General features: G+C 43.3%; 1 protein-coding gene across 7 annotated transcripts in view; it reads left to right on the top strand.

Annotated features, from left to right (window-relative positions):
• The window catches only part of NUCB1 (nucleobindin 1), a 222,532-nt gene that overhangs the window by 41,086 nt on the left and 155,350 nt on the right, over positions 1-26,096 (top strand). For 2 of the 7 annotated variants that reach the window (XM_085616299.1, XM_085616298.1), the window contains 4 exons: positions 21,769-21,887; positions 23,000-23,107; positions 24,008-24,140; positions 25,283-25,386. In XM_085616299.1, coding sequence (XP_085472425.1) covers positions 21,783-21,887; positions 23,000-23,107; positions 24,008-24,140; positions 25,283-25,386 — 450 coding nt within the window. In that variant the 5' untranslated portion in view covers positions 21,769-21,782. Of the gene's footprint in view, positions 1-20,321; positions 20,402-20,694; positions 20,794-20,885; positions 20,916-21,768; positions 21,888-22,999; positions 23,108-24,007; positions 24,141-25,282; positions 25,387-26,096 lie in introns of all 7 variants that reach the window. The other 5 variants (XM_085616300.1, XM_085616302.1, XM_085616301.1 and 2 more) reach the window with 5 other exon arrangements.

The following is a 26,096-nucleotide window of genomic DNA, read 5'->3' as shown; positions in this document are numbered from 1 at the left end:
TGCAGTAGGGTTATTGTATAGCAGACGTATTTTGGTGATAAACTGGTCACTCAATCCAAACTTCTCTAATACTTTAAAAAGGTATTCCCATTCAATGCGGTCAAAAGCTTTCTCCGCATCAAGTAAAAGGGCTAATGCGTCAGTTTGGAGGTGTTTGGGAAACCATAATGTATGTGCCAGAGTGCGGAGGGGGTTCCTAGCGGAGTGACCTGGGACAAATCCCTCTTGTGAGTGATGGATCAAGGAAGGTAAAACTTTGCGCAAACGGGAAGCTAAGACACTAGTTAATATTTTAATATCACATTTTAATAATCTTATGGGGCAGTAACTGCCACAGAAAATGGGGTCTTTCCCAGGTTTGGGTAGGACAGCAATTACAGCTTTATTAGATAAGGGACCCAGAGAGGTCTTATGCTCTGCTTCTTGAAATGCAGCATCAAGGGAGTCCACCATCTCCGAGCCCGCCCATCGGTAAAATTCCGCAGGAAAGGCATCTTCTCCCGGGGCATTGCACCTATCTTTTGGACCGGTTTTGTCTAGAACAGGGTCTTTTACCAATTTCCAGTCTCTGCCAATAAAAAATTGTGAAGCACCTATTTCAGTTAAAAGGCGATTTAACTGAAGAAAGAATGATTTTTTTTTTTTGCTCCGGTCGAAGCATAGACTGAGCCAATTCGTAACATGGTAAAGACGTAACGTCCATGTTGATCTGTCCCAAGTTTTTAACACTGTCACTGGTCGAGATTTACGAATAAGAATTGCCACTCCGCATTTGCGAGGAGGTCTCTCGTCTGAGGCATCTCACCCCTACACACTGCTAAGAATCACCTTTCCCACCCATTCCCTACGCAGTTTGTCAAATTCAGTAGCATTTAGATGGGTTTATTGAAGGAATGCTATATCAACCTGTTTAGATTGTAAATACGAGTATTTTTTTCCTTTTGATGTAATGTGTTAATCCATGAACGGTCCACGTAATGACACGAAGAGCGTGAGTGGAGACCATGATGGGAAAACAGAGGGGAACGTCAGTAATGGGTGATTATAAGTATATCAAAATGTGCCTAAATATGCTAAATGGGGTTCGTATGATTTGGTTGGTACTGTAGGAACTAGCCGAGAAGGAAGAGAGAGGAGGAAAGGATAATGGGAGGGAAACCCTGGGCCGCAACATGAGCATGATAATCCAGCAAGATAACTGGAGAGAGAGCGAACTAATGTGTGGAGCTAAAATCATACTACAGATCAGTAAATGTGATATGATTTAATAAGGGAAGGGGGGGTGAGGGAGGGGATGAAAGAACCTGAACTTTTAACCGCGGGTCTGAGCGCGTTGGAGCGCCGCCATGAGAAGGGGCCCCACCAAGACAACGGGGTAATGATTAATAAATACAGAACAAAACAAAAGGACAATTGCACAGTATAAATCAAAATGTGTAAGATGTTGACAGTAAGGGAACATTGCAACGTAACTTTGTGCCATATTATTCTGCCTATGAATTGAAGAGATTGCATATTTGTATATAATACATACAATCAAAATCATCAGGGTTTATACTATCAGCAATAATATTAATCATTTCATATAAATCTGTAACAGTAAAAACCTTGAATTTCATTAGTATGAAAGATACCTATTGTTGGAAAGTGGGTTATTGGTAGGGGCAAATATAGGTCTGCCACCGGCAATAAGGCCACTAACACCTGGTAGGACTCAGCATAGGTCTTAGAAAATTATTCCTGTGCTCAACCCTTGGTAACGTGACTGCGAGCAGACAGGCTTAACTTCAAAGACCGGTGTGTAAAGCATTTAAAAACACCATTTCAGTAAATAATTAAGACAAAACGCATAATAAAAATCCAACACCAATTTATAAAAATAGGAAATATTTTTATCTTTAAAATGACGCCAAAACGACAAAAATCCAGTGAAGGGAACGGAGATATGAATTTCCTGTGAGGGTTCGCCGGATTGACTTGTGACGAGTCCTGGTCAACTTCCCTGTAGCGGACATAGAAAATATTTCAAGATTGCTTCAGCGGGACAACCCAGGAATCCAGGCCGACAAGCGATGGAAGGCAGGTGGCTTGGCTCTCGCGGTTGCTCCCAGTCACCTTGACTACGAGCGGACATAGAAACTTTTCTAGAGCTTTTTCTTTCTGGGTCTCTCTGCTCCTCATGTAGCCGGTTCCAGTGAGGGTTCGCCGGCTTCAGTTTTCTTCTAGTCCCGGTCAAACTCTTGAAGTTGGACCCATGGAGCTTTTAGTGGGACGAACCTGGATGGCTTGTCCGACTCGCGGTTGAAGGCAGGCGGCCTGCCTGACCAGGTTGAGTCAGTCCCTCTATGGAGCTTTTTTCAAAGTTGCTCCAAAGTTCTTGAACTTCTTCCTGAAGTTCCTCAAGTGGTCCCAAAGTGTCTCAAACTTACTCCAAGGGTCTGGAAGCTCCAAGATGGTCCTTGAAAGTGGACGGCAGTTCCCACAATCCACTGTTACAAAACCCTTACAAATCCACTGATGGTTCTCTAAGGTGTAGATTTAGTTGGTGATGTTCCAGTTGAGCTCTTTTAACCTGTAGCTTTCAGGGAGTCCACTCTTTAGTTCTTTTCCAGCAAAATAATCCACAGAGCTGTAGTTTCAGATGGTGCAGTTTTCAGAGGTCAGGCCTTAGAAATCTTTGCACAGCAAAACTTCTCAGCAGGGCACTTCTTGCTTCCGTAAGTTTCAAGCAGCAGATCTGAAGGGCTCTGCCCCTGTTAGAAATTTATTCCAAGTTCTCTGGGTCATGCAGGCGGTCACTTCTGACCAATGGGAGATGGGTAACTCCTCAAAGTTATGACCACATCCTGTAGAGTGTGGCATTATTTTGTCCCTCAAATCTTCCAAATCCATAATGGCTGATTTTCCAGTAAGGAGTTAAGAGCTGTCTAAACACACCCCTAGGATGGCTAATTTACTTAGATTCTCCCCCCTGCATCTGCTCATACCTTCCTTAATACTACCATCTGCCTAAGGTGGGAAGTTCAGAGCTGTAATGACAATGGTCTCTGCTCTCCCCTTTGAAGAGCATAGTTTACGACTCCTACCCCCTGACCTGGCATTCCTACGGAACAGCACACTGCCCTGCCAGCAGAGCTGGTTAACCCCAGGGGCTCTTAATCACCTCTCCAAGGCAGCCTGGCTCGTCCACTAAACTCTGACCAATCAGGGCAGACCACTGGAAGGCTGAATTCGGACTTAGAAACAAGAGTCTTAACTTCTTGTATGTACACGATATTGTTGGATTTATTAATACCATTCTGGGAAGTCTTTGAATGGCATTTCTATCCCTCTCTTATCAAGAGTTATTAATCAATAACTTCCTACCATGTTATTCCTATGTAACGGGATTTGCTATGGGAAAAATGACTTGGGCCATTTTTCCATCACCAGGACTTACAGAAACCTATTTTATAATTACTTGCCTTATATCTACAGGAACCCCACCCCATGTGCAACTATGGGAGACTATAGGGTTTTGAATCTGTAGAAAATATTGCAGATTATCCCTCCACAGTGCCCCTAGCATCAAAGTCGAATTTGAGCAGCACTTTACCACAATGTGGGGAGTGAAATGTGAAATTTCACTATACTCAGGCATATAAAAACTCATTTTATAAGGGTGTACCTTATAAATTTCGGACCCCCCACCCCTGGGATACCTAGGGGAGACAGTGGGGTCCCTAATATGCCAAAACATTGTAGGTTATCCATTTTTATGTTTAAATGTATTTATTGAAACTTTCAAGAAAATCACAACATACAGAGGTAGCGTGAGAATAGACGTAAGAATCTGGGCAGTCTGCGGGTGTAATCGTAGCTGACTCTCCCAAGGTTATCCATTTTTAAGTGCCCCAAACACCAAAGTCGAGTTTGGGTACAATTTACTTTTTAAAAGCAGTCCTGGCACCCAGTGCTGCTTTTAAACTGACCTCCAGCTTCAGCAGTGCACACACGCAAGTGCAAAAAGAGCTGCTGGCCTCCAAACTGCCATGCCCCAGGGTTCTAGGGACTTCTAGGAAGTTTCAATCCCCTGCACTATTATATGCTAGGGGCTTAATAGGGTAGGTCATGCCAATCACAGGGGTACCCCGCCATACCATTGTGTACCCTAGTGTATGTAGGTGTTTTAAGTGTATTCTAATGTGTCTCTTTCAGCTTAGCACTGGCCCTGGGCCTGGTTAGGCAGAGCCCAGAGTCAGTTACCACCAGCATCAGTCAGCAAAAAGTTGGGGGGTTCCCAGGGCACAGGATGCCTTTTTCAACATCTATATCATATATAGCTGTTAAAACACAGGAAATAATCAAAATGAATACAATAATGAGAACTAATCAGTATGAGTAATACTCAGCTGTCCGATGGCTGAGCATTTTCGTTCTTCTCGGTGTCTTGAGCTCATAAAAAACCTACTACAGGTCTAGAAGGTATTATATATATTATAATCATGACTATGACTATAATCAAGACTAAAACTCAGTCTCATTCTCCGTCCGAGGCAGATTTTATAGGGGAGCGAGATTTGTCTCTATGTTGCTCCTGAGTAAAGGTAGACACAGTATGAAGAGCTGCAGCCTTGTCTTCATGAATTCGAGCAGACCGCTCGATCTCTGCTGCGATGTCGTGAGTTACTATTGTTCCGTCGTGTGTTTCCTGGCGCCTGTATGATAGGGGTAGGTTGTGTTGGTTCAGAAGTAGAGTGCTGCGTGTCCATATCCTGTGGCTTCAAACGGTCTATGACGAGATGTAGATCCTCAGGGTTATAAAAATCCTTGGAAATACCATCTTTGGTAATGCAAAAGCGGGCAGGTTTGAAGAGACCATACTTGATGTCCATTTATCGCAAGTGTGGTCTCGTTGAAAGAAATACCTTGCGGCAATCATTAGTTTCTGTGGAGTAGTCAGCTGCCACGTGGACTTCGTGACCATCATATGTGAACAGACCATGGGATCTCGCTGATGTTAGTAGTTGCCTTGTCTGTTCATGCCTTAAAAATCAGGCTATGAGTGGCCGTGGATGCATTGAAGATTCTTTGCGCAGTGGGCCTATGCAGTGTGCACGCTGTACTTAAAGTGGAGGATCAAAATTGAAGCCAACTAAGTTCGGAAGGATGTTTCGAAAAATGCTCTGGCATTTGGTCCTTCGATTTTCTTTTTCTTTTTTTCCCGAAACCCAAAAATACTAACATTATCTCTTCTGCTGCGATCTTCCAATTCGATCAATTTACTACGGAGAAATAGTAGTTCTTGGCCTCTGCTGTGCATTGGTTGTAGGCTTTCTTCCACAGCAGTCAATCTATGATCAAGCTCATCTGTTTTTGTATGGAATCCCACAATGTCTCTTTGAATTGATTTAGTTTCTGTCGCTAAGGAGGATATGTTTATGTCTAACCCTTCCAACCTCCGGCTGACAGCAGAAATCTCTTGCAATATTCGATCCATAGTTTTTGCTTATGTGGACGTTGAGTTGATCTGAGGTGAGCCTTCTGTCGGAGACACAGCGCTTTTCATAGACCTATTGCTCGGCTGTTTGAGTACGTCCACAAACGGGGGTTGCTTAGAGCTTTTACTTCCGTGCTTGACAGTAGTCATTCAACTACTTTTATTCTGAGGGTGTTGTGCTGTGTCAATGTAGAAGTACAGAACAGCAACAGGGTCTATGAGGTAAAGTCTTAGCTGACTCGATTAAGTAGTGAAGTTTGTTTGTACTTGTATTAACCTTCCTCCACAAGTATACAAGGCAAGGTGCCTATCAACTTTGGTATTGTCCCCTCAAATGCTCTGTTGAAGATGACTGAGATTTTCTGTCGATAATGGAAGTGAAACTTGACAGTTGTTTCTTCCTCTCTTATGCAGTGCTCCACTCAGACCATTTAATATCGGTATGAGGAAGTTTGGGGTGTGTCAGTAAGCCAATTTCTTTAGGTATTTAGCTACTGAAGACCAGGAGTAAAATGTTTGGTAGAAGATGATAGGAGTGCAGAATATTCCTCTCAACAACAAGGGCGCCACACAAATCCCAGTTGCTATAAATGCACTGTATGAGGATAAGACTGTATTTAGTTAAGTGTCCAGGTCATCCTTCAGTCAAGTTATGACGCTTCAAGCAATATGGTAGCTGTTGTGGTCACTCATGAATTAATTGCTGGCGCTCTCTCACTTCGCACGGGGCTATCCACATTGAGGATTAAGAATTTCTCCTCACACAACCCCAGACTAACTAGAGTCCGTTTTTGGAGAAGGGGCCAGTATATCGTATTAAAGAGAGCAGAGGGCTGGAATATGTCAATTCAATCTTTGAAGACCAAACATATTGTTGAATGCAGAATCTCGTCGCAGTCAATACAGCACAACACACTTTCCTGCGAAGGACCATTGCATTAAATGCTGCAGCACTTATCCGCTTTTAAATTACCGTTGCTTCCGTATTTTCAAATGGTATCAATCCAGTAAGTGGTGATGCCGGGGGCCACCGATGTCAACAGATAACACGCCTATAATGGTATCAATCCAGTAAGTGGTGATGCCGGGGGCCACCGATGTCAACAGATAACACGCCTATTTTCGTCAGAGAAAAGCCGGGGACTCAACAGGACGCAGTCGTGTGCGGAGGTCGGGTACACCTGCTAATTTAGAGCCACGGCTGCAAGTGTTCCTCCAGGCCTGACTGTTCCTCTCAGCACACCATGTACGTTACTTCCGAAAAACATCTCCGACAGTTTCGGAGTTAGCCCTATTAGTTTTCCATGAGCGCTGCGATGAAAGAAGTGTTATTTTGATGCCTCCGTCCATGTGTAGGGAGCCGCCGTCTCCGCCTGAGGCCCCCTCACAGAGGAGCTCGCAGATCAAGCGCACCCCCCCCCCCTGTAATTATGCAAAAATCACAGCGGCCCCGCAATCGCATAATTCCAGTGGCCCTGCTTAGGAGTGCGACAAGCAGCTGGCAGCTTGAACAGTGCAGTTCTGCAGTGTGAAGTTTTCTGTTGTATTTAAACAAATGACGCGAGCACATGGCTCCCAGGCTGAAGCAAAATGTAATTGGAAAGGGGTGTGGCATGGAAGAGTGTTTGATTACTGAGCGAGCCAATCCAAGCTGGAACAAGTTCTAGTCTTGTTATTACCCTTTATTTTAAAGTGCACTATCACTCGTCCAAGCTCTAGAGTGCTGTAGCAAAAACTTTACAATGCTAAAATGGGATGTTCAGTTTTCATTCGCTTTAAAAGAATACAATAAGAGGCTAACTAGGTCACAAAAAAGCAATTTAATGTGTGGCTGTGTACTGATAATAGAGATTGGACTGTTGGCTTCTTCTTATTAAACTGCTAGGGTTCTCTTTTCCTTGAGATTAGAGAAGCGATACCATACCATTAGTCTTTATTCGATTTAACAAAATCATAAAAGACACAAACATAAGTCAAAACATTACATATAAAAACACATTAAAATTGTTAAGTTCATCAATAAATAAGTTAAAAAATTGATTCTAAAAAAGCATTAAACTAATCGAACTAACACCAAATTTAACAATATATAATTAATAAACCCCCATCGACTACAGCATTGTAAAACGGTTTACAGAGTTTCACACTAGGCAACAGCGATGTGGGTTGCGTGAGGAGGAATTATCTGTGGTTTGCTAGAGGCTTTCGCCCTTAGATTCCATGCCCATCCCAGAAATTTTGCTTATGGGATAGAAATGGTTGGAGAAGTGCTAGTGCATAGAATTCTTAAAGCAATGGCACTGCTCGTGGTACCCAGGTTCCTACACAATGGTGACAACCACACTCGCCTAGGAACAGCAAATGCTGGACAGACGAACAGTAGATGGGCGATAGATTCTACATGCACCCCACAAGCTGGACAGATCTCTTCATTTGCACTAGACCATCTGCCTGTAAGAGACTTAATTGGAAGAGAACCTGCTCGCAGCTGAAAATACAGCTTCCTGTCTCTAGGCTTTGTGATCAGGTCCCAGTAGGGTTCAAAGGCGGGTATAAACTTCGCCTCCAGATAACGACCAGCCATCCCATTAGGATTTACACAACTCCACACCTGGTGGTTAACCCGCTCCCAGTAAATAGCTTTCATAACTTTCTTTGGGGGAAACTGCGCAGTTGTAGGGTCACTCCATAGCCCCGCCATGCCCATGACTGTTAAGGTCTGGCGGAGCTGCCTCAGCCATTCAATTTTATGAAAGACATCTAGTTCTTTGACATCAATAATCCCTTTGGCGCACAAGGAGAGCTCGGGAGTAGTCCATAGCCTTCGCCAGTATAAAATTGGGCGTAATCTGGCGATGTCTGCAACGGCATTCCTGCCAAGCTCATACCTTACAGGGACCATAGGTGAACTCTGCGGGAGGCTTGTTATACTACGGAGAAAAGAATTTTCTGCTGTTGTTAGGGGAACCAACCGACTAAACCCCCATAATTCTGCCCCGTACAAAGCTGAACCCAGGGCCTTTGCCTCGTAAACTTGGAGTACAGGTTTAACGGGCTTGGTAAAAGACTTTTTGTGTTCTCTTATCAGGGTTCCTGAGATTTGTCTAAGCTTCAGGGCAGCGACCTCAATGTGCTTATCCCACTTGCTGGTACTAGTTATGTGTATACCCAAGTAAACAAAGTTGGAGACCATTTCTATTTGTTGCCCATCCAGGAAAAACGTACTCACTCTACGATTTGGATGCGGATTGAAGGCCATGAGTTTAGTCTTGGCCACGTTTACCTCCAAACCATGGCCAAGACAAAATTCCTCAAAGACTTTTAATGCTCTCTGCAAGCCATTTGGAGTTTTTGATACGATTAACGTATCATCCGCAAACATTAATATCGGAGTAGTAACTCCAGCAAGTTTTGGGGCATCAATAGTGGCGTTGAGCATAGCTTGGGCAATCCGATGAATATACAAGGAGAAAAGGGTTGGAGCCATGGTGCAGCCTTGCCTCACACCCCGCTCGACCGGAAACTCTGGAGTGACTTCACCTGCTCCTCCCCACTGGATCCTAGCAAAATTAGACTCATGGAGCCTCCTTATCATTGTCAAGATTTCTACCGGGAGTCCTAATTTATTGAGCACAGCCCATAGCTGATGACGAGGGACAAGGTCAAAGGCAGCTCGCAGATCCACAAATGCTACGTAGAGACTACCTTTCCCCAGAGTAACCACTTTCCAGTGGAGTTGCACAAATCTAAAGACCTGATCCAGTGTGCTGGTTGACTTACGAAAACCAGCTTGAAGGTGGGAGAGAATCATATTATCGTCCGCCCACGCTAACACCTGGTTCAATAACATCCTCCCAATGACCTTCTGAATTGTGTCAATTAAACTGATTGGTCTATAATTCCCAGGGAGGGTTCTGTCACCCTTTTTAAACACGGGAATTATAACAGCCCCCCCCCCCCCCAGGATTTAGGAACTGGAGCACCAACAGCAATTGCATTTGCCAAAAGGGTAATGTATTCGCTCCAGGGTTTTTTGTTACCAAGGAAAAGATCAGATGGAATCCCATCAGGACCTGGAGCTCGCCCAGCTGCTACAGATCCCAGAGCCATTAGGGTGTCTTTAATGCAAAAAGGGCCACTAGAGAAGAAAACAAGGGATATTTCCCCTGTGGGGTTTGTCTGGGGGTCACATGCATATTGCGACCTAAAATAATTTACCCAGTCATCTTGTGAGACATGATTTGTTGGTCTATCTGGCGACCCTCCCCTGCCCCACTTGATGATGATCCAAAATAATCGTGAGTCACTGGCATCACTAGCATCTTTCAAGTCTATCCAATATTGCTCGTCCCAATTCTTTTTGGCCAAAGCTATGCATTTCTTATATAATTGGCGAGCTTCCCTCACGTGACCAATACTGCCACTGGAGAGGGCTGTGATTAGATTAGTTCTGGCACTTTTGCAATCCGCGTCATACCACCGTAAGCGTTTAGAGGGTGGTCGACTACCTCTCCTAGTTGGTTTAAGAAAAAACTGGCGTAGTTCCTCGAAGAAAGTTTCGTGGTGGCCAGTGGCTGCCATAACACCTTGGTCGGAGAGCCTGCAACTTTCAAGCTCCACAACAGCTTCGGACAGCAATATATTAATGCTATCAATTGCCTTTTCGTTAGACCTAACCACACTCCACTTAAGCCTACGCATGTCGTTAGAGGGAAATACCTCAGGTGGGGTAGATGACGCCACTGCTGGTTCTGCATTGCTACTTTTCCACCAGCGATGCGTTACACATAAAGGGTTATGGTCGCTTTCTGGTCTGGGAACTACAACCATGTCTTTTACAGATTGCCATAACCTCATGCTGCAGAGTGCGTAATCGATTCTACTCCTATATCGGCCATTGTCAAAGGTGTAGGCCCCTTCCTTATCCCCAGGGGTTCTTCCATTCAAAGCCCTCAAGCCTCTTTCATAACAGAGGGTATTGACCTGCACTGCTGCCTCGGACCAACGTTTTATTGGGTCCATATCAAGGCCGGGGATACCCCATAATTGATCTTCTTCAGGGTCAAGTCCCCAGCAGGAATCTGAACTTAAAAGCGGTTCGAAAGTTACATTCAGATCCCCTGCAGCAAGCACTCCCCTCACACTTGAGTGCTGTGCGATAAGGGAATCCAGTGCAACCAGAGTCCTGGACCTCATCCCATTAGTCCCCCTCAGGTACAAATTATAGATGTCCACGTCACCCAATGGGCCCGCGGATAGTCTGACCAATTGAATGTCAGGGGAGCCTGTGTTGATTTCATTGACCGCCAAGAATAATTCTTGGCGAGCCCATATTGTTAACCCACCCATCGGACGCCCTTTGGGTCCCTTAGATGCAGGAACGTGGAAATTCAGAAAACCTTGAAGAAACTGCGGCTCGCAGGACCAAGTCTCCTGAAGGAGGCAAACATCAAAATTACCCATAAATTGGACCCACTCCGGGGAATCCATTTTTGACTTTAGGCCAGCAACATTCCACGAGATCATTGAGCCCAACCCTATTCCCGACAAATTAGACTGACAGATATTATTAGGGCTACTGTCATGATGGTTTGAATGCCCTAAATGAGTTTGCAAAGGGGAGTGACTAGGAAGATTTGATATCCCGGAAAAAGGGAATTCAGCTTCAACCCTATTATTCAAAGTGTCAGCACTCACTACCGTAGCTTCCCTTTGGGGATGATATTCTGGTCAATCAAAATAACCCAAATTACGATTAAAATTAGGATTGTAATGATCAGAATGGGGAATAATGGGCTCTGGGAGCGCTCTAGGCACTCCCCAATGATGGAAAAAACTTTCAGCGCTGTAGGAGGGTACATTATAGAAATATCCAAGATCGCGCACCCCTATCCCCAACTGTCCCCCTGATAAGATATCGTCACAGATAAGACGCACTATACGTCTATCTTGGAAATTTACAACAATGACGTCTCCCTCCACATCTTTAGGCCTTGTTCCAACCCAGTCAACCCTTCTGGCAAATAGGATCTTCCCATCCAGTCCAGAGTGCATAGGTCTATTTTTATTTAGCCAGAAGGTCACTTTGTTTTTAAGTTCTGGGTAGGATTCAGACTTGCCATCCTTTAATTCTGGAACTCCAGTTAATACTGCTACATAAGGAAGAGAGGCTGGGGGAAGATGAAGGTGAACGTTTACAGGTTTCGCAGGATCTGTACGAACAATACTGCTGGGTCCTGCCTTCGGGCCCCTGTTTATCCCATTGGAGTTCTTTTCTTCAATGTCATTGCCCCCGGTATTACTTTTGATGGAGCTTATACGTGGCAAAATATGGTTAGTGTTATCCAAAGCAATAGGTGGGTCAGTCCCTGACCTATCTCTAGGGGTGATCACAGGGCCAACAACAGGGGTAACTGTGGTATTTATTGTAGGTACAGCCACAGGGATTTTGGTAAAATTAGAATTAACTCTCTCACTTGTTACGAGTTTGATAACATTTTTTAAGGAGCAGAAATTATCAAGCATCGTCTGCTCTAGGGACTCGACTTTTGTATTGATCACTTTGACCCTCTCAGCCAGAGGAAGTAGTAACGAGCGTACCACCTGTTCAATCTTCGTGATGAGCTCATCAGATTGCGACCAGTCAAGAGAGATCTTTTTACCCACGCCATTAGTTTCACAATCCCCCTCTAATAGCGTACAAGTAACAGTATTAGAGAAGCTATATGACCTTTAATTAAGAAGGACTGTTGCGCATAACAACCCCACATCTCTCCTGGAGTTGGTAATTGGCACAATAGAGCACGTAGAGTCTCCTGTGAAGCAGAGGGCTAAGGAATGTCTGCATTTTACAGCCCCTTTAATCTCTGGTCAGAAGGGCACATTGGACTGCTGGCAGCCACATAAAGTCTCCGCTTTAAAAGGTTCTTAGTTTTACTGGGTGCAAATAACGCATAACGGAAGTACGATTAGACTATTATGTCTAACCTGCAATCTTCATGTCTGCCTGGGAGTCCTCATAAAAGAAAAAACCAAGACTATCGGCATGAACTGATCACACTCTCCAGGCCTCCGGAATCCCACCACCTGCTCCTTCGAAACAAGGAAATAAAGAAATAACTTTGAAAAGTGCAGAATTGCTACCTTGCCAAGCGCACTTGCTGCTCTCTCGGCCAGCTCGAGGCGCCCTCTGAAGTTTGTGAGATAATGTTAGAGCAGGCTGTCGTGGATAATAAGTTTGTTTTCTATTGGAAAGCTAGTGCATGGTATGCTTTTTCAGACTTTTTTTTTTTTTAAAGATATTGTGCTTATTCCTTTCAATCAAATGGCTTTGAAGAGCGCATAGACGCAACTTTGCCCTGCTTACAGCTCGGTATTCTGAACACTGGGTATTCAAATGTTGTGAAAATGTGGAGCGTGTAAGCAGGTCTGAAATAAAAACATTACAGCAAGCTGACGCAAACTATTGGCACTAACCTCTGAGAGGAGGGGCAGAATTTGAACCAATTCTTGCCCCATGCCTGTTCGTGAGCTCCCTTTCCGACATAAATGCAAAACCAGCATCGCCGGAGGGGAGGGGAGGGGAGGGGTCTGGAGCAGGGCATCAAGACCCGAGAACTGCTGGGTGGGAGGAGAAAGGAAGCATCACGAGAGGTGCGGCAAAAGAAAAAGGTGCTTTGAAACTCTAAATGGCCAGAAGTGAACTGATCCACATACCTAGGTCAGTCTCCAGGACGGGAACAGAACAGGCAAAAGGCAGGATAAATGTAAGTATTTACCAAAGAAACAAAAGGAATTTTGAAAGGCCGACCAAGAAACAAATTAAAGTGATGGGTGTGGTTCAAGCCCACAAAGTAGATGCAGCATGTCGATAGACAGCACATGCGCGCTGCCTTGGCTGAACCTAAAAAAGTGCCTTATGGTTCCACAGTTTCCAACTAGCCCTCTCGATCAAAACTGGGGTGGCAGTGATTCCGGTGGCAGTCACAGGACCCCTGTTAACATGGAAATGTCACTATGTTGTAGGCCCTACTCAAATGTAGATCGGCTCTCATAAGCAAAGCCTGTACATGCGTGCCATTCAGGTTTAGCATCTAATTGAGTATCCTCTGAGAGTCTGCTGATCATATGGAATAATGCCAACGAGTCTTGAGTGGCCAGAGGGAGACGAGAGAGGCATGAGATTGAGATCGTGGGACAAACGGAACTAGACCAGGCCCAAAATAAAGGGATAGAAATGATCAATCTCAGTGACAAAATAATAACTAATGATATAGTTAATGTTTTGGAGAAAGGAATGCTCTTCTGCCCTAAAGATCAAGGTGATGTCTGTAATCTGATTGTGGATTTGTTTAAATTCACCAGGAATCTTAAATTGAAAAAGTTTTTTGAACATACTCCTAAATCTAATAAAGCAACTAAAATCTATCTCCATGATCTGCTCCCTGAATCAATAAGCATACAGGATAGAGATGCTGAAATATTATTGTCCATCACAGATGATGACCGTGATCACATGTCCATAGAAGATCTGTTATTTGATCACGACATAGAGACATATCTGAATATTAGTAGTGGACTAAAAAACAAATCCAGATGGACCCCCACACTACCCAGTGGTAATAATATTGATGTTTTCCATAAATTAGTGGTGGGTGACATGTATAAGATTCTTAACAGCAATAAGAGACATAAACATAGGATGAAAGATAACCTTACTACTAATGAACGTAAGGCACTTGTAGAACTGACTCAATTACAGGACATCACCATAAAGGAAGCAGATAAAAGTGGCAATATTGTGATTATGAACACCTCTGACAACAATAAAAAGAGATCCTTTCACAACTAGAAGATCGAACATACTATGAGAAACTGAGAGATAACCCTATCCAATACCTCACGCAGCTGATCAATACACATTTGAGGGAATGGCTGAATAAGGGCCTGATTGATCAAGATGAATTCTTCTACCTAAAAGTGGACACACCCAGATATCCCTGTATTTACACATTGCCCAAAGTGTACAAAAGGCAAACATTCCCACCAGGTCAATCAATCATCTCTAGTATTGGGGGCACCAACAGAGAAACTTTCCCAGTACGTGGATACATTTCTTCAGCCCATAGTAAACAAGCATTGGCATAGCCAATAGGTCTCGCCTGTGGGAACTTATAAGTATTTAGTCATGCAACAGTTAATGTTGTTGCAGTAAGGATATTGTGCTGCATAACTAAGTACTTATAAGGTCCCAAAGGCGAGACCTATTGGCTATGCCAATGCTTGTTTACTTTACCTCTCCCCAGAGAAAGCGAGCTCTCAATTGATTTTTAATCAATACAGAGACATGGTCTAGAATGCGAGTGCCTTTCTATTCATACTAGCGCAGGAACACAATTCTGTCATTGGTAAATTCTAAACAGCCCTGCAGTTATCTGCATTTGTGTTTGCCTCCTTTCGAGCTGTAAAGTCGCAGGCATCTAAATAGGAAAGTAGAGTCTGCGACAGGTTCTTTTTTGCACCTGATCTCGTAGGTAGTGCACGCAAGAGTCTGTACATGCGCCAGTAGGTACACTGACCAGCACGTTTCTCTGTCCCTGGTCAGTGTGATGGTGGGTCCAGCATGGAGTTCACTGGCTGGTCAGTGCAGGCATCGCATTCCTGTTGCACCAGAAAGAGGCTTCTGATTTAAAATTAGCTTACCCGGCTCCGTCTACATTGGAGCCTACAAGCGTCTGATGTTTTCCATAGATTTGGTAGAAAAAGACAGTCTCCTAACAGACCAAAGGCCAATTTCTGTCTATATACCGCACTACTGAAGTGTTCCCTAAGGGGCAGGGACGTTTTGAGAAGGGTAGAACAGGGACACACACAGACCACACACACCTCTTTCTTCATGGACTAAAAACATAAAACCGCACATCAGTCAGTACGTTTCACAGTAAACGATATAACATATATAAGATGTGAATCGGACAGTCTCCTAAAGTACTGTTCCCAACATTATCACGTACTACACAAAGGCCCTTATTCAGGATGTGCGCAGGTTAGTCGCGTACAGCCAAGAAATCAACATCTTCCTCCCTCAGAGAAAGCAGCTGCATTGTGCCTTTAAAACTAAACAACTGCACACCTCAGTGCACTGCCCACAAGCGAATGTGCAGACGTCCTGCACTTGTGCAAATGGAGTTTAAGCCATTGCCTGAGATGTTATACACTTGGATTGGTCCTTTTGTGCACCAGTGTTCTGTAGTGAAAGACACATCAAAATGTATAGTTGTGCACAAAATCATGTCAAGGGGTGTTTACCTCTAATGTGCACAGGGAACCAAGGAGCGGATTGTTTGTAGGTTAAAGCATGTGTGTCCCAGTGCCTAAGAATGCGGCGTAATTCTAAAGAAGCAACGACATGCGAGGAAGCCGGCTCAGGAAAGCTGGTGAAAGCAGCTTCTACATGTGCACGTCATGTTACACCTCAGGACTGGAGCTGAAAAGGCAATACTATGCTGCGCCCTTAGACATGCACAAAGGGGCTACACTGAGAAGGCGCATTAGATATGGACTGGGGTCATATGGACTTGAGGCAGATATCTTTTGGGGAGCAAGATCGGTAAATAGCATAACCTCGCCAAAATACTACAAATATGCTCACCTGAGTAGCTAGTGTACGTTATGTCTATTAAAAGAGAAACAGTACGTTGTCCCTCTGTAATATGTGTAAGGCTGGTTATGAGAAACTAAAACAAACAAGAAACGAGAAAACAAAAGCAAACGAGAAAACATCCTCGGCTAAAGTGTGCTACGGTGTTAATAAAACCAAACAAAAGTGCCAGTCTGCTATCTTAACCTCCTGTTCATAAATTGGCAGCAATGTCTGTTAATGTGAAATAGTAACGCTGCACATTGCCGGTCTCCCTTTATATACCCTTTGATCATGATTGTTCTTAATTAGTTCCACCAGAACATAATCGCTGTGCCAGAGTTACATGGAAAGCCCGAACCGGTTTGATTATTCCGCTCCACCGATTCTCACTTCCTATTTGCTTTCTACAAAATAGAAGGATTTATTGCTAAACACAACAAAAGAGCCTAAATACTTGTGGAAAAATAACCAGTGCATCCTAGCTAATAAATGGTCAAAATAACCAGTACTGAAAAGGACAAAATCATACATGTCAAAAGGTATAGAGCACTGCGGGATCGAACCCGAGGTCTTTATCGTGAAAATCCATCCTCTAGCTAGGTGTGCCAAGACTTCTACTAAGTTTATGAAATGTAAATCCCCAAAAAGTGGAAAAAGAAACCAGAGATTCATTGTAGGATATAATTGAATAGAAAGTTTGTGTTTTATCGATGTATTTCTTACCTGACCTGGAAAAATCTCGCCTCGCTAGGTAAAGGGCACAGAAATCCTAAAGCAATGTGTTATCAATAATATATAAACCCTTAAAGGCTGGTGTGCCTCTAAGCATGCAGCCCGATACCACTGGGAAAGATAAACAAATTGTGTAACATTCTGTTTGTAATGCAGTTCTTTTAAATCAAAAAGACAGGGCTCACAGTTCTTAACATGCTGTTCGTGGATTCTAACTAAACACAACCACAGAGAGTTGCACTTGAAACTTGCAGAACAAGCTCACTAAGCTCCGAGAGGGAGCGTGAAGAGTTGGTGTCCACAACTCTTTGCTGCTGACAACACAAGGATAGAAATGACACAGGACGTAGTGTTGTGACGACACGCCTTACTGGAATAACGCAGCTCGGACCCTCACGGTGCTGCTCTGACCGGGAACATTTTACAGCCAGCGCTCATTTTTAGGTGTTGGTATTTATGGGAATAAAGCGATGTCAATGGCTCACAACAAGGCGTACATTTGCAAGACTAGATGCACGCATTAACAAGCTGTTGTCATTATGCAAAGGCAGCCGCTTGTAAAGATTTGCATCGCGCTTTCACTTACAATAGCTGCCGCCTCACACAGCACTCGCGGGGTGGGGCGGCAGCTATTGTAAAGTGAAAGTGCAATGCCAAAATAAACACGCGCCGCCTTTGCCAAAGCCCCTAATGAACGGCCGTGAAAGTGATCGCGATCAAGCGCGATGAGCGATGCGCTTAATGAGCATGAGGAGGAAAGCCATATGGCGCCTCTGCTCGTAAGCGCAAGCCCGAGCACATGCACTGTAGCTCTAGGCTGGCCCTGGTAGCACTTTTTTGAGCCCTCACAAAAAGTCTCGCCAGACCAGCGCATGCACTGAGTCAGACGAGACCAAAAAATGTACCTTCTTACATTAGAGATACTAAACATATGCTCAGTATTTTGGCAGATGTGAATTGGGAAGATGGGATGATACTGGCAACATTATATGTGACTGGTCTATATACTAACATCAGAACTGACCTGGGAATACAAGCAGCACGGAGATTTCTCAATAGGAGACCAGCTAATCAATGGGAACACGTAGAGATGTTAAAATATCTATGATTGAGATAATCCTGAAACATAATGTCTTTCTTTTTGAAAAACAGTGGTACAAACAAATACAGGGTGTTCTCTCCTTCGTATGCCAACCTTTTCATGGGTTGGTTCGAGGAGGAGTGGATCTGGGGCCCTAAAGGAATTGAATGGAGCGAGTCAATTATCTATTGGGGCAGATATATTGACGATTGCATCATGATTTGGGCAGGCTCCATGGATAATCTATTGTTATTTTGTGAATTTTTAAATACTAATGATACAGGGATACACTTCACCTACAATCTCAGCCATACACAAATTGAATTCTTAGATGTTGCACTTTTTATTGAGAACAATCGGATACAAAGTAGGCTGTATCGCAAGCCCACTGCATGAAATGCAGTATTACAAGCTAAAAGTGCACATCCGAGACATCAGTTAGAGGCAATACCATATGGAGAACTTGTAAGAGCTAGAAGAAACTGCAGCAATGACAGCGATTTTGTGACATGTCAGAATGGGATGAAACAGATTTAGAAATAGGGGCTATGATGCACGAACAATTACAACAGCAGAAAAACGGGTGACCCAAATTAACCGAGCAGATACGCTCAGAGATAGAAAACCTAAAAAGACAAATGCCTCCAAAGTGAGGTTGATAACGAATTACAATGAAATGACATGGGCCTTAAAGAGTATGAAGAAACATTGGGAGGTGCTTTTGTCAAATAAATCTTTAAATAAATTCATCTCCAATTGCCCCCTTGTCACATATAGACGAGGCAAAAATATTAGATCTATTCTTAGCCCCAGTTATCCGAATCAAAAATCTAATCCGGACTGGCTATCACAAAGATGCATCGGTTTCAACAAATGTGGCAATTGTAAAATATGTCCATTAGCTATGGACAACACCAAACATTTTGCAAATAATCAGGGGAGACAATTTGAAATCAGACAAACGATTAACTGCAATAGTAAATTTGTTGTGTACATGCTGAAATGCAAATGCAGCCAGTTGTATATTGGCAGCACGATCAGACCCCTAAAAGAGAGAATTAATGAACATCTGAGGGCTATTAGATATCATGATGTTAGATATGCCACTGCTACACACATCAATGAATGTACATCACAAGGCCCACACAAGACCCTATCTTACTGTGGTATTGAGAAGATGCATACTGATCCCAGAGGAGGTAATCTGGAATTACGTCTCAGACGCAGGGAGGCACTCTGGATCATGAAACTTCAAACAGTGGAAGGGGGTCTTAACGTTGACCATAAGCTACATTATTTCCTTGGATAATGATACATTGCTTCTATTGTATGAACCTAAGAATTATAAGTGTTAGGTATTCAAGTGACCAAGACTAAGGATTGTAATTAAGTAGATAACCTGTAGGATACACAAAATGATCTCATGGTCCCAAGTGAATTTCGTTATGTGAGTGGTGAAATACCGTTACTATTTACGCAATGAAGATAAACCAGCATTTGCTGCATGCTATATATTGTAATGTATCAATACAATGAGTCTGATTATTGATATCATTTATATATGTCTCTGTATACTCTGTGATGGGGACATCTTTGTTATACTTGCTAATATATGGAACACTGATTGGAGACTGCATATGTAGGGTCAGACTGAAAATTGCCAGATTTGTGGTTGCTCGGTGACATCACATCCTAATACAAAAATAGTACTCATCAACATTGTGTATAATCGGTGCTATACAATTTCCAGCACCATTCATGGCAGGAATCAAAATCTCTCTCTCTCCTGTTTCCTTCCCCCTCCCGCTCCCCCGCTTTTGACTTAACTTTGAACACCGCTAGGAATACTGTTTCTATATCAGATCTCACATATTAGAGATCGGTTAATATATGCTTGCTTTGAAGATGTGTTCTGACTTCTGAAATTAATTTAGAATCTATGGGTCTCATTATAGATTGAGGAAACTGAGCGAATTCGTATTTTATATTCATGCGCTTGAGATGTGGCATAATCACAATTCGATATGCCGTACCAAACCAATGAGGTTGTGATGTTTAATATGTCGATATTAGGACTTATGGATCAACACACACCCAACATGGCGACTACATGGAAGTGTTGTTTAGCGCATGTGGACGATAGTTAGTACCATCTTCTATCTTTATTGAAAGGACGTGGTGACGTATGATTACGTCGGTCGTAATTTAAAAAACATCCTATACCTCCGGTCGTTTCAATATACGACCGGATTTGAATGTGGAGAGACTAGGTCCATACAGGGCGTAACGCAGGTACGAATGAGTCTGCTTGATAGTCATTAGAGCTTGTGGATACATACCTCGACTCGCGTAGGAGTTGATCGTTTATTTGGTTTCTTGTTTTACAGCCTTGTTTACACGCTGCTATACACAGCGCATGACGACTATTTAATATCCTGACATGACACTAAAGCTTCGTGTATGTCAGGTAAGCAGTATTTACTTACTTATCCTTTAGCATTGTAGGGTTTTGGCACTTGATAATAGATAGGGACCTTAAGGTGCAAATAACAGCACATTATATATATCCCTTTGTGATTTAGCTAATTTAGGTTCTCCACTACCATATGTCCGATAATATGTGATGAGTAACTCATCCCCACGTGGTCTTAGTATATTGATTATTTATTGGACTGTTATAAGGCTCTTTCAAAGACTAAGATAGGGTGTGCATGAGTTTATCATAACAAAACTCCTAATGGTTGCCATTTCTAATTGCAGATGTAAATTAATTAATACGCATACTAGAAAGGATAATCTTCTATTGCATACCTTGCATCCTGACCAGATTCAGGCAGGATTACTTGAACAGAAAGGAAGGTATGTGTTTGCCTTCCTGTAATAGTTATCAAGAGGATTTTATTTATGCAAATGTTCAGTGTTTTCAATGTGTTTATCATTTTGACTTGCAGAACTATTCGTAGCAAAGTGCAGAGATATAGGTATGTGAAGGCAGAGGGCCCGCTAATAATAATTTCCCAGCACTTCGGAGCACACCCTACTAATTGGATTCACTGGTTTTATCGACTTTTTGATCATAGGGGATTTTGTATTGGGTGTGATGTAACATGATGCACATGATCAGATTAACCAGCATGACGTACACTGAGTAGGTTTATAAATACCGCAATTCCAATTGTGAGAATTTGCCTCACTATAATTAGTTATGTATATCTACATTACTTTGATACTGGGGTTAAGTGGACTCCACACCTAGTTATTATTTATGTATGTTATACCCAGAGCGACGAAACATGTTGGCGGGAACTACTGGAATGAACAATAGAAGAACAACATCCACTGATACTGTGTTTTGTGAAAAATTGATGTACTATTGAAGATGTGTATTAGGATTTTGTGCATGTTTGTGTGCTAGGGCATAGCAGTATTGAGAAAAAGATCCCTTGTGGATATATATAGTGGGGTGGTGGATGATTACCCCTTCCCTAAGCACCATTCAAACATAAATAGAATTTTGAAAAAACTTTGACCGCTACAAGAGAAGCGCCATTACCACTTAGAATATTATCATCCTCCCGAGAATTGAGTCTTGAGTGGTTTCCCCAATAATTTCTGTGAGGTCCATGCCGTTATGTTGGCACATACATTGGAAACTGAGGTATGTTAGCCGTGACGTTTAGAGTATGCTTAGAATTCAGTCAGTACTGTTGGTACTTTTTATCCATTGGTTATGCCTTTATAAATAACCTGCATGAGGGCAGGTATATATATCGGGGTCTTGAACAGCTTGCCGTAGTCCATATCGCTTCACATCAATTCTTCTCACTTTTGCAGATCAACTTCCGAAGATGAAGCTCTCGTTTATCCTCTTGGCTGCCTGCCTTACTCTCACTGTAGCTGTGCCCATCGAACGATCACAGAAGAAGGATGAGGAACCCCCACCAGAGGCGCCAGTAAGTTTTTCTCATGAGGATGGTGGGATTTTGGCAAAGAGTCTCATGTTGTCTTGTGAGTAGTGTTTTAAGCGTATGCTATGTCTGAGGGGGCGGGGGGGTGAAACACTGAGTTTAAGTAGTGCTCTTCGAACACATTTCCTTTTTGACTGACCCATTTTGTTAGTGTGGGTGTGTATACTCATCTAAGCTGCAATCCTACCAGGCTTCATTTCAAATGACTGTTCCCTTCTTACTATGGGGAGATGTACACAAACAGTCCTCTAGGCCCCTGGAAGTGAAGTCGAGATAGACACTTGCACATAACTGTGGAGGACATCTGGTCCGCCTAGACAGTGAGAGTGACACTTGGCCTTGGTAAACCCTGTCTATCTTCACAAGATCCCGGAGGGGATGTGTATGGGCAGTGCAAACTACTACTTAAAAGAGGTTACTTTGACAACAGTGTTCTCAATGTCTGTGTCGAGTTATCTTGGGATAGAGCGCACCGGTTCCATGGGAGATATTTCTAGACATTGCTCATAGATCGTATTGAGAATGTTTTCTCAAGGCAGTTCTCAGCTCCAGTGTAGGGGATGTACAGGCATTGCTTTCCGGTTTGGGTAGGTGGTTGGGGAATTTTGGAAAAATGGACGCGATTGCTCACAGCTCTTTTGATATGGATGATAACCAGTGATCTAACCGTATACTGGAAGCATTCACAAGAAATAGCAATGCCGAACCATTGATTTGATGTGATGTAAACCCCAGAATCTGGGAAGATAAAAATAGATGTCTGGCTAAGAAATTAAGGGCAGTGCCTTACAAAAACATTTTTGTTTGAGGGGAGTGTGTACTCCATACACAGTCCTTTAACTGTTTTACTTTTGCTATTTAGTCTATGCTGGCTCTCTATGGGAACTGTAGAATTCTTACCCTTTCGGGTTAGAAAGAGCAGGCTACATCCTGGAGTTAATCCAAAGTATTTCTTACTCTTCCTCTGATAATGGGGCTGTTGTTGGGGTGTGTGTCTGGTAGTGTTACAGCTACTCCGTATAGTTTAACAGGCAATGCTTACAGTTTTTTTTGTTTGAAACGTCTACAGAGTAATTGTCGGCATTTTTCCTTCTCAGGACACTGGTCTATACTATGACCGCTACCTGCGAGAAGTGATCGATGTTTTAGAGACAGATGGGCATTTCCGAGAGAAGCTTCAGTCTGCTAATGCAGAAGATATTAAGGTGAGAATTTCTCCTTTTATTAAGGCTTGTATGAAAACATTCCCCCCATTTCTTGGGGCTTGTCTGGTGGTATTTCTAGAGCAGAGATTGACTTTCCACTTCCAGTGAGTGATCCGGTCCCCATTGCTGCTGGAGACTGTTCCATGTTTTCTGCTTCAGGATGGTGCAGATGAAGATGTGGCTTAAGCACTGTCTCATACTGATGCCTAGAGACTTTCTCTTGCGTGACAGCAGAAGAGCATGGGGATTGCGGAAGGAGTGCAGTAGTTTAGGAACAGGATGTTAAGTTGCTAAGTGTGGGGAAGTTGTAGGGCAGGGACTGTGAGGGAGAAGGGGTAGGTTAGGGTTGTTGGCCAGGGGCTGTGAGAGGTGGGAGGCCTTCTGGTCCTAGGGAGATGGGGTGCAGTTGCTGGTCTGAGGTCTGAAGAGTATCCAGGGGTGGGTGCAATGCAGCTCTAGGTGCAAGTGTGGGTGTTTCAGAGGAGCAATCTGGTGCAGGGAGGTTGTGTGGTAAAGCAACCCATTGGAAACTGCCAAATTGCAATAGTGCTGCGACTGGTGCTGCAAGTGAGCTGGGGCAAAGTGGTAAGGTGTAGACACTGAGAACTTGGTGTGATAAAAATGGCTGGGCACTGTGGAGGGATGGGAGGAGCAGCAACTCGTTTTTTGCAGTAGGTTGGCGAGACATGCATGGATGATGGCTGTATTGGGAAGGGCATATGTGGTCTATGGCATCTGCCCATAGGCAGAGACTGAGCCATGAACACATGGCATCTGGTAGTCATTCACTTGTGCGGCATTTGTCAAGCATATGAAGAACGTTGCACCAAAAAATGATGTGGTCACTATTCTCAGAAATCCAAAGTCAGACTCTTGTTTTTTTTTGTCCATTTACTATAGAATGGGAAGCTGAGCAAAGAGCTGGACTTCGTCAGCCATCATGTGCGCACACGCTTGGATGAGCTGAAGCGGCAGGAGGTGTCACGGCTGCGCATGCTAATCAAAGCTAAAATGGACAACAACGGAGATGAAAGTGAGAGCCCTTTAGCCTCTGGTAGAGGAGCACATACCATGTGTTTTAATAAAAGCATGAGCATATCAGGTACTGTGCAATTAAGAGGGGACAAGCAGGTTGGTATGGGCTGAGACTATTGGCGTAAAGAGTGCAGGTGAACTATGTGACATCTATTATTAAGAAAGATGGACAATAGCCGTATGCTGTGAAGTAGGTTTATTATATGATGGTTCTTTAGTGAGGACAGGCAGACTATAATCCTTGTGTGCTGTAACGAGTGCATTTTATCCATAGCCTTTATGCTGCATTTAGTACAGGCAAACCGCTACTTTGAATAATAGCAGACAATTTTGTAATGAGGGTACAGAAGGCTTCTGCAATAAGAATTCAAGGGGACTGTTGGGGTTGCTTTAATTGAGTATAGATGGAATGGGACTCTTTTGGAAAGACATTTCTAATGGACTATTTGGAACCCTCTTGTCTCAACTTGTTGCTATTACCACCCGTTACAGCAAAGCCAAGGGCTTAGGTAGCCCTAGCTAACATCACTCCTAAAATAAATGCATTTTGAGTGATCCTATACTACACCATCCCACGCCAGTCTTCCCCCAAGATATCAGAGCGCTCTTCCAATGACAGGCGGAAAAGAAAAGATGGAGCTCATCAGTAGACTCAAGGTTGTCAAGTTTCCTTGAGAAAAAACACATGGGCAAACCAGAAAACACCACCATTGCAGAATGCCACATCATTGTAAGCTTTAAGACTTTCATCTAATAGTGTATGACAATATTCACTGTTACAGGTTTATTAATGTGTGCTTTAACATTTGTTAGTCTTTGGACAACTATACTGCGTGCTGTATGAGCGTTCAGACAGGCAGCACTGTCACTGAAATATTCTAATGGGCTATCGTTTTCTGTCATTGCTGTGGCGATTGTAGATTAATGTTGTGAGCTCTCTGTAATGTTGTCTGTAGCAGCCATTCAATCAGAATATCTGTGTTCTTGCTAACTGTTAAGCGTGTACTACATGTGCTGTAGCACTAGTTTACAGAGGCTTGTGTTGATGCCTGGTACATGTATTGTTCGTCTCTCTCCAGATTAGTGAATGAGTGGAGATGTAAGGCATTTGTAACACACCCCTACTGGTTCTTTCTTTAGATGTGCAAATTGACCACTTGGGTTTGCTGAAGCAGTTTGAGCACTTAGACCCTCACAACCAACACACGTTTGAGGCAAGAGACCTGGAACTCCTTATTCAGGCGGTAAGTGAGATCGGAGCATTGAAGCCCTTGATGTATGTAAGGCTATCTCTGCAGCAGCAATGGAGTCGCATGTTTTACTTCTCAAATGTTTACACTCCTGTAGCAAGTTAAAGGTACCAGGTTTCATTTTGCTATGCTAGGTTTGTATCGGTATCTTTCATAGATCCACATGCCTGAATCCTTCTCCTTCGTCGAGATGGGAGTCCCACAGTAACCTAATCAAGCAGTATTTAAATTCTGTCATAGGCTATAATGGTCCTGAGCCATGTTTTATATAGTCAATTTATGTCCTTTTTAAAAAAGGACTAAATGTTGTATACAACTGCTAGCACCCTCTAGAACCTTCCCAGAAGGGTCAGTTTCCCTCAGATTTTCACCGCACGTTGTGTGTGAAGGGAGTCTCCATGAGTTATACTCAGTTTTTCTTCTACAAAGTTCTGGAATATTTCTTCTTTATGTCTGATAAAAAAGGCCTCTTCCGTGCCTGCAAGACTTGTGGCAAGAAGAGGGCCCATGTTGATCCTAACAAGGACTGCATTTAGTGCCTCCACCCAGCCCATGTGGTAAGGCAGTACAAAACCTGTCACACTTTCTCTTCTAAAACTCAAACTCAAACTAAGCACCAAAAATCATCTGAAGAGGATAGTGAAGGAGCATCCAGGCCCAAGAAGATAGCCAGATCTCGGGAAGAAGACTCTAGAGAGGGCAGG

This window comes from Triturus cristatus, chromosome 7 (genome assembly GCF_964204655.1).
Source record: "Triturus cristatus chromosome 7, aTriCri1.1, whole genome shotgun sequence".
NCBI classification, from domain to species: domain Eukaryota; kingdom Metazoa; phylum Chordata; class Amphibia; order Caudata; family Salamandridae; genus Triturus; species Triturus cristatus.
This window is presented reverse-complemented; position numbering and strand designations above follow the sequence as displayed.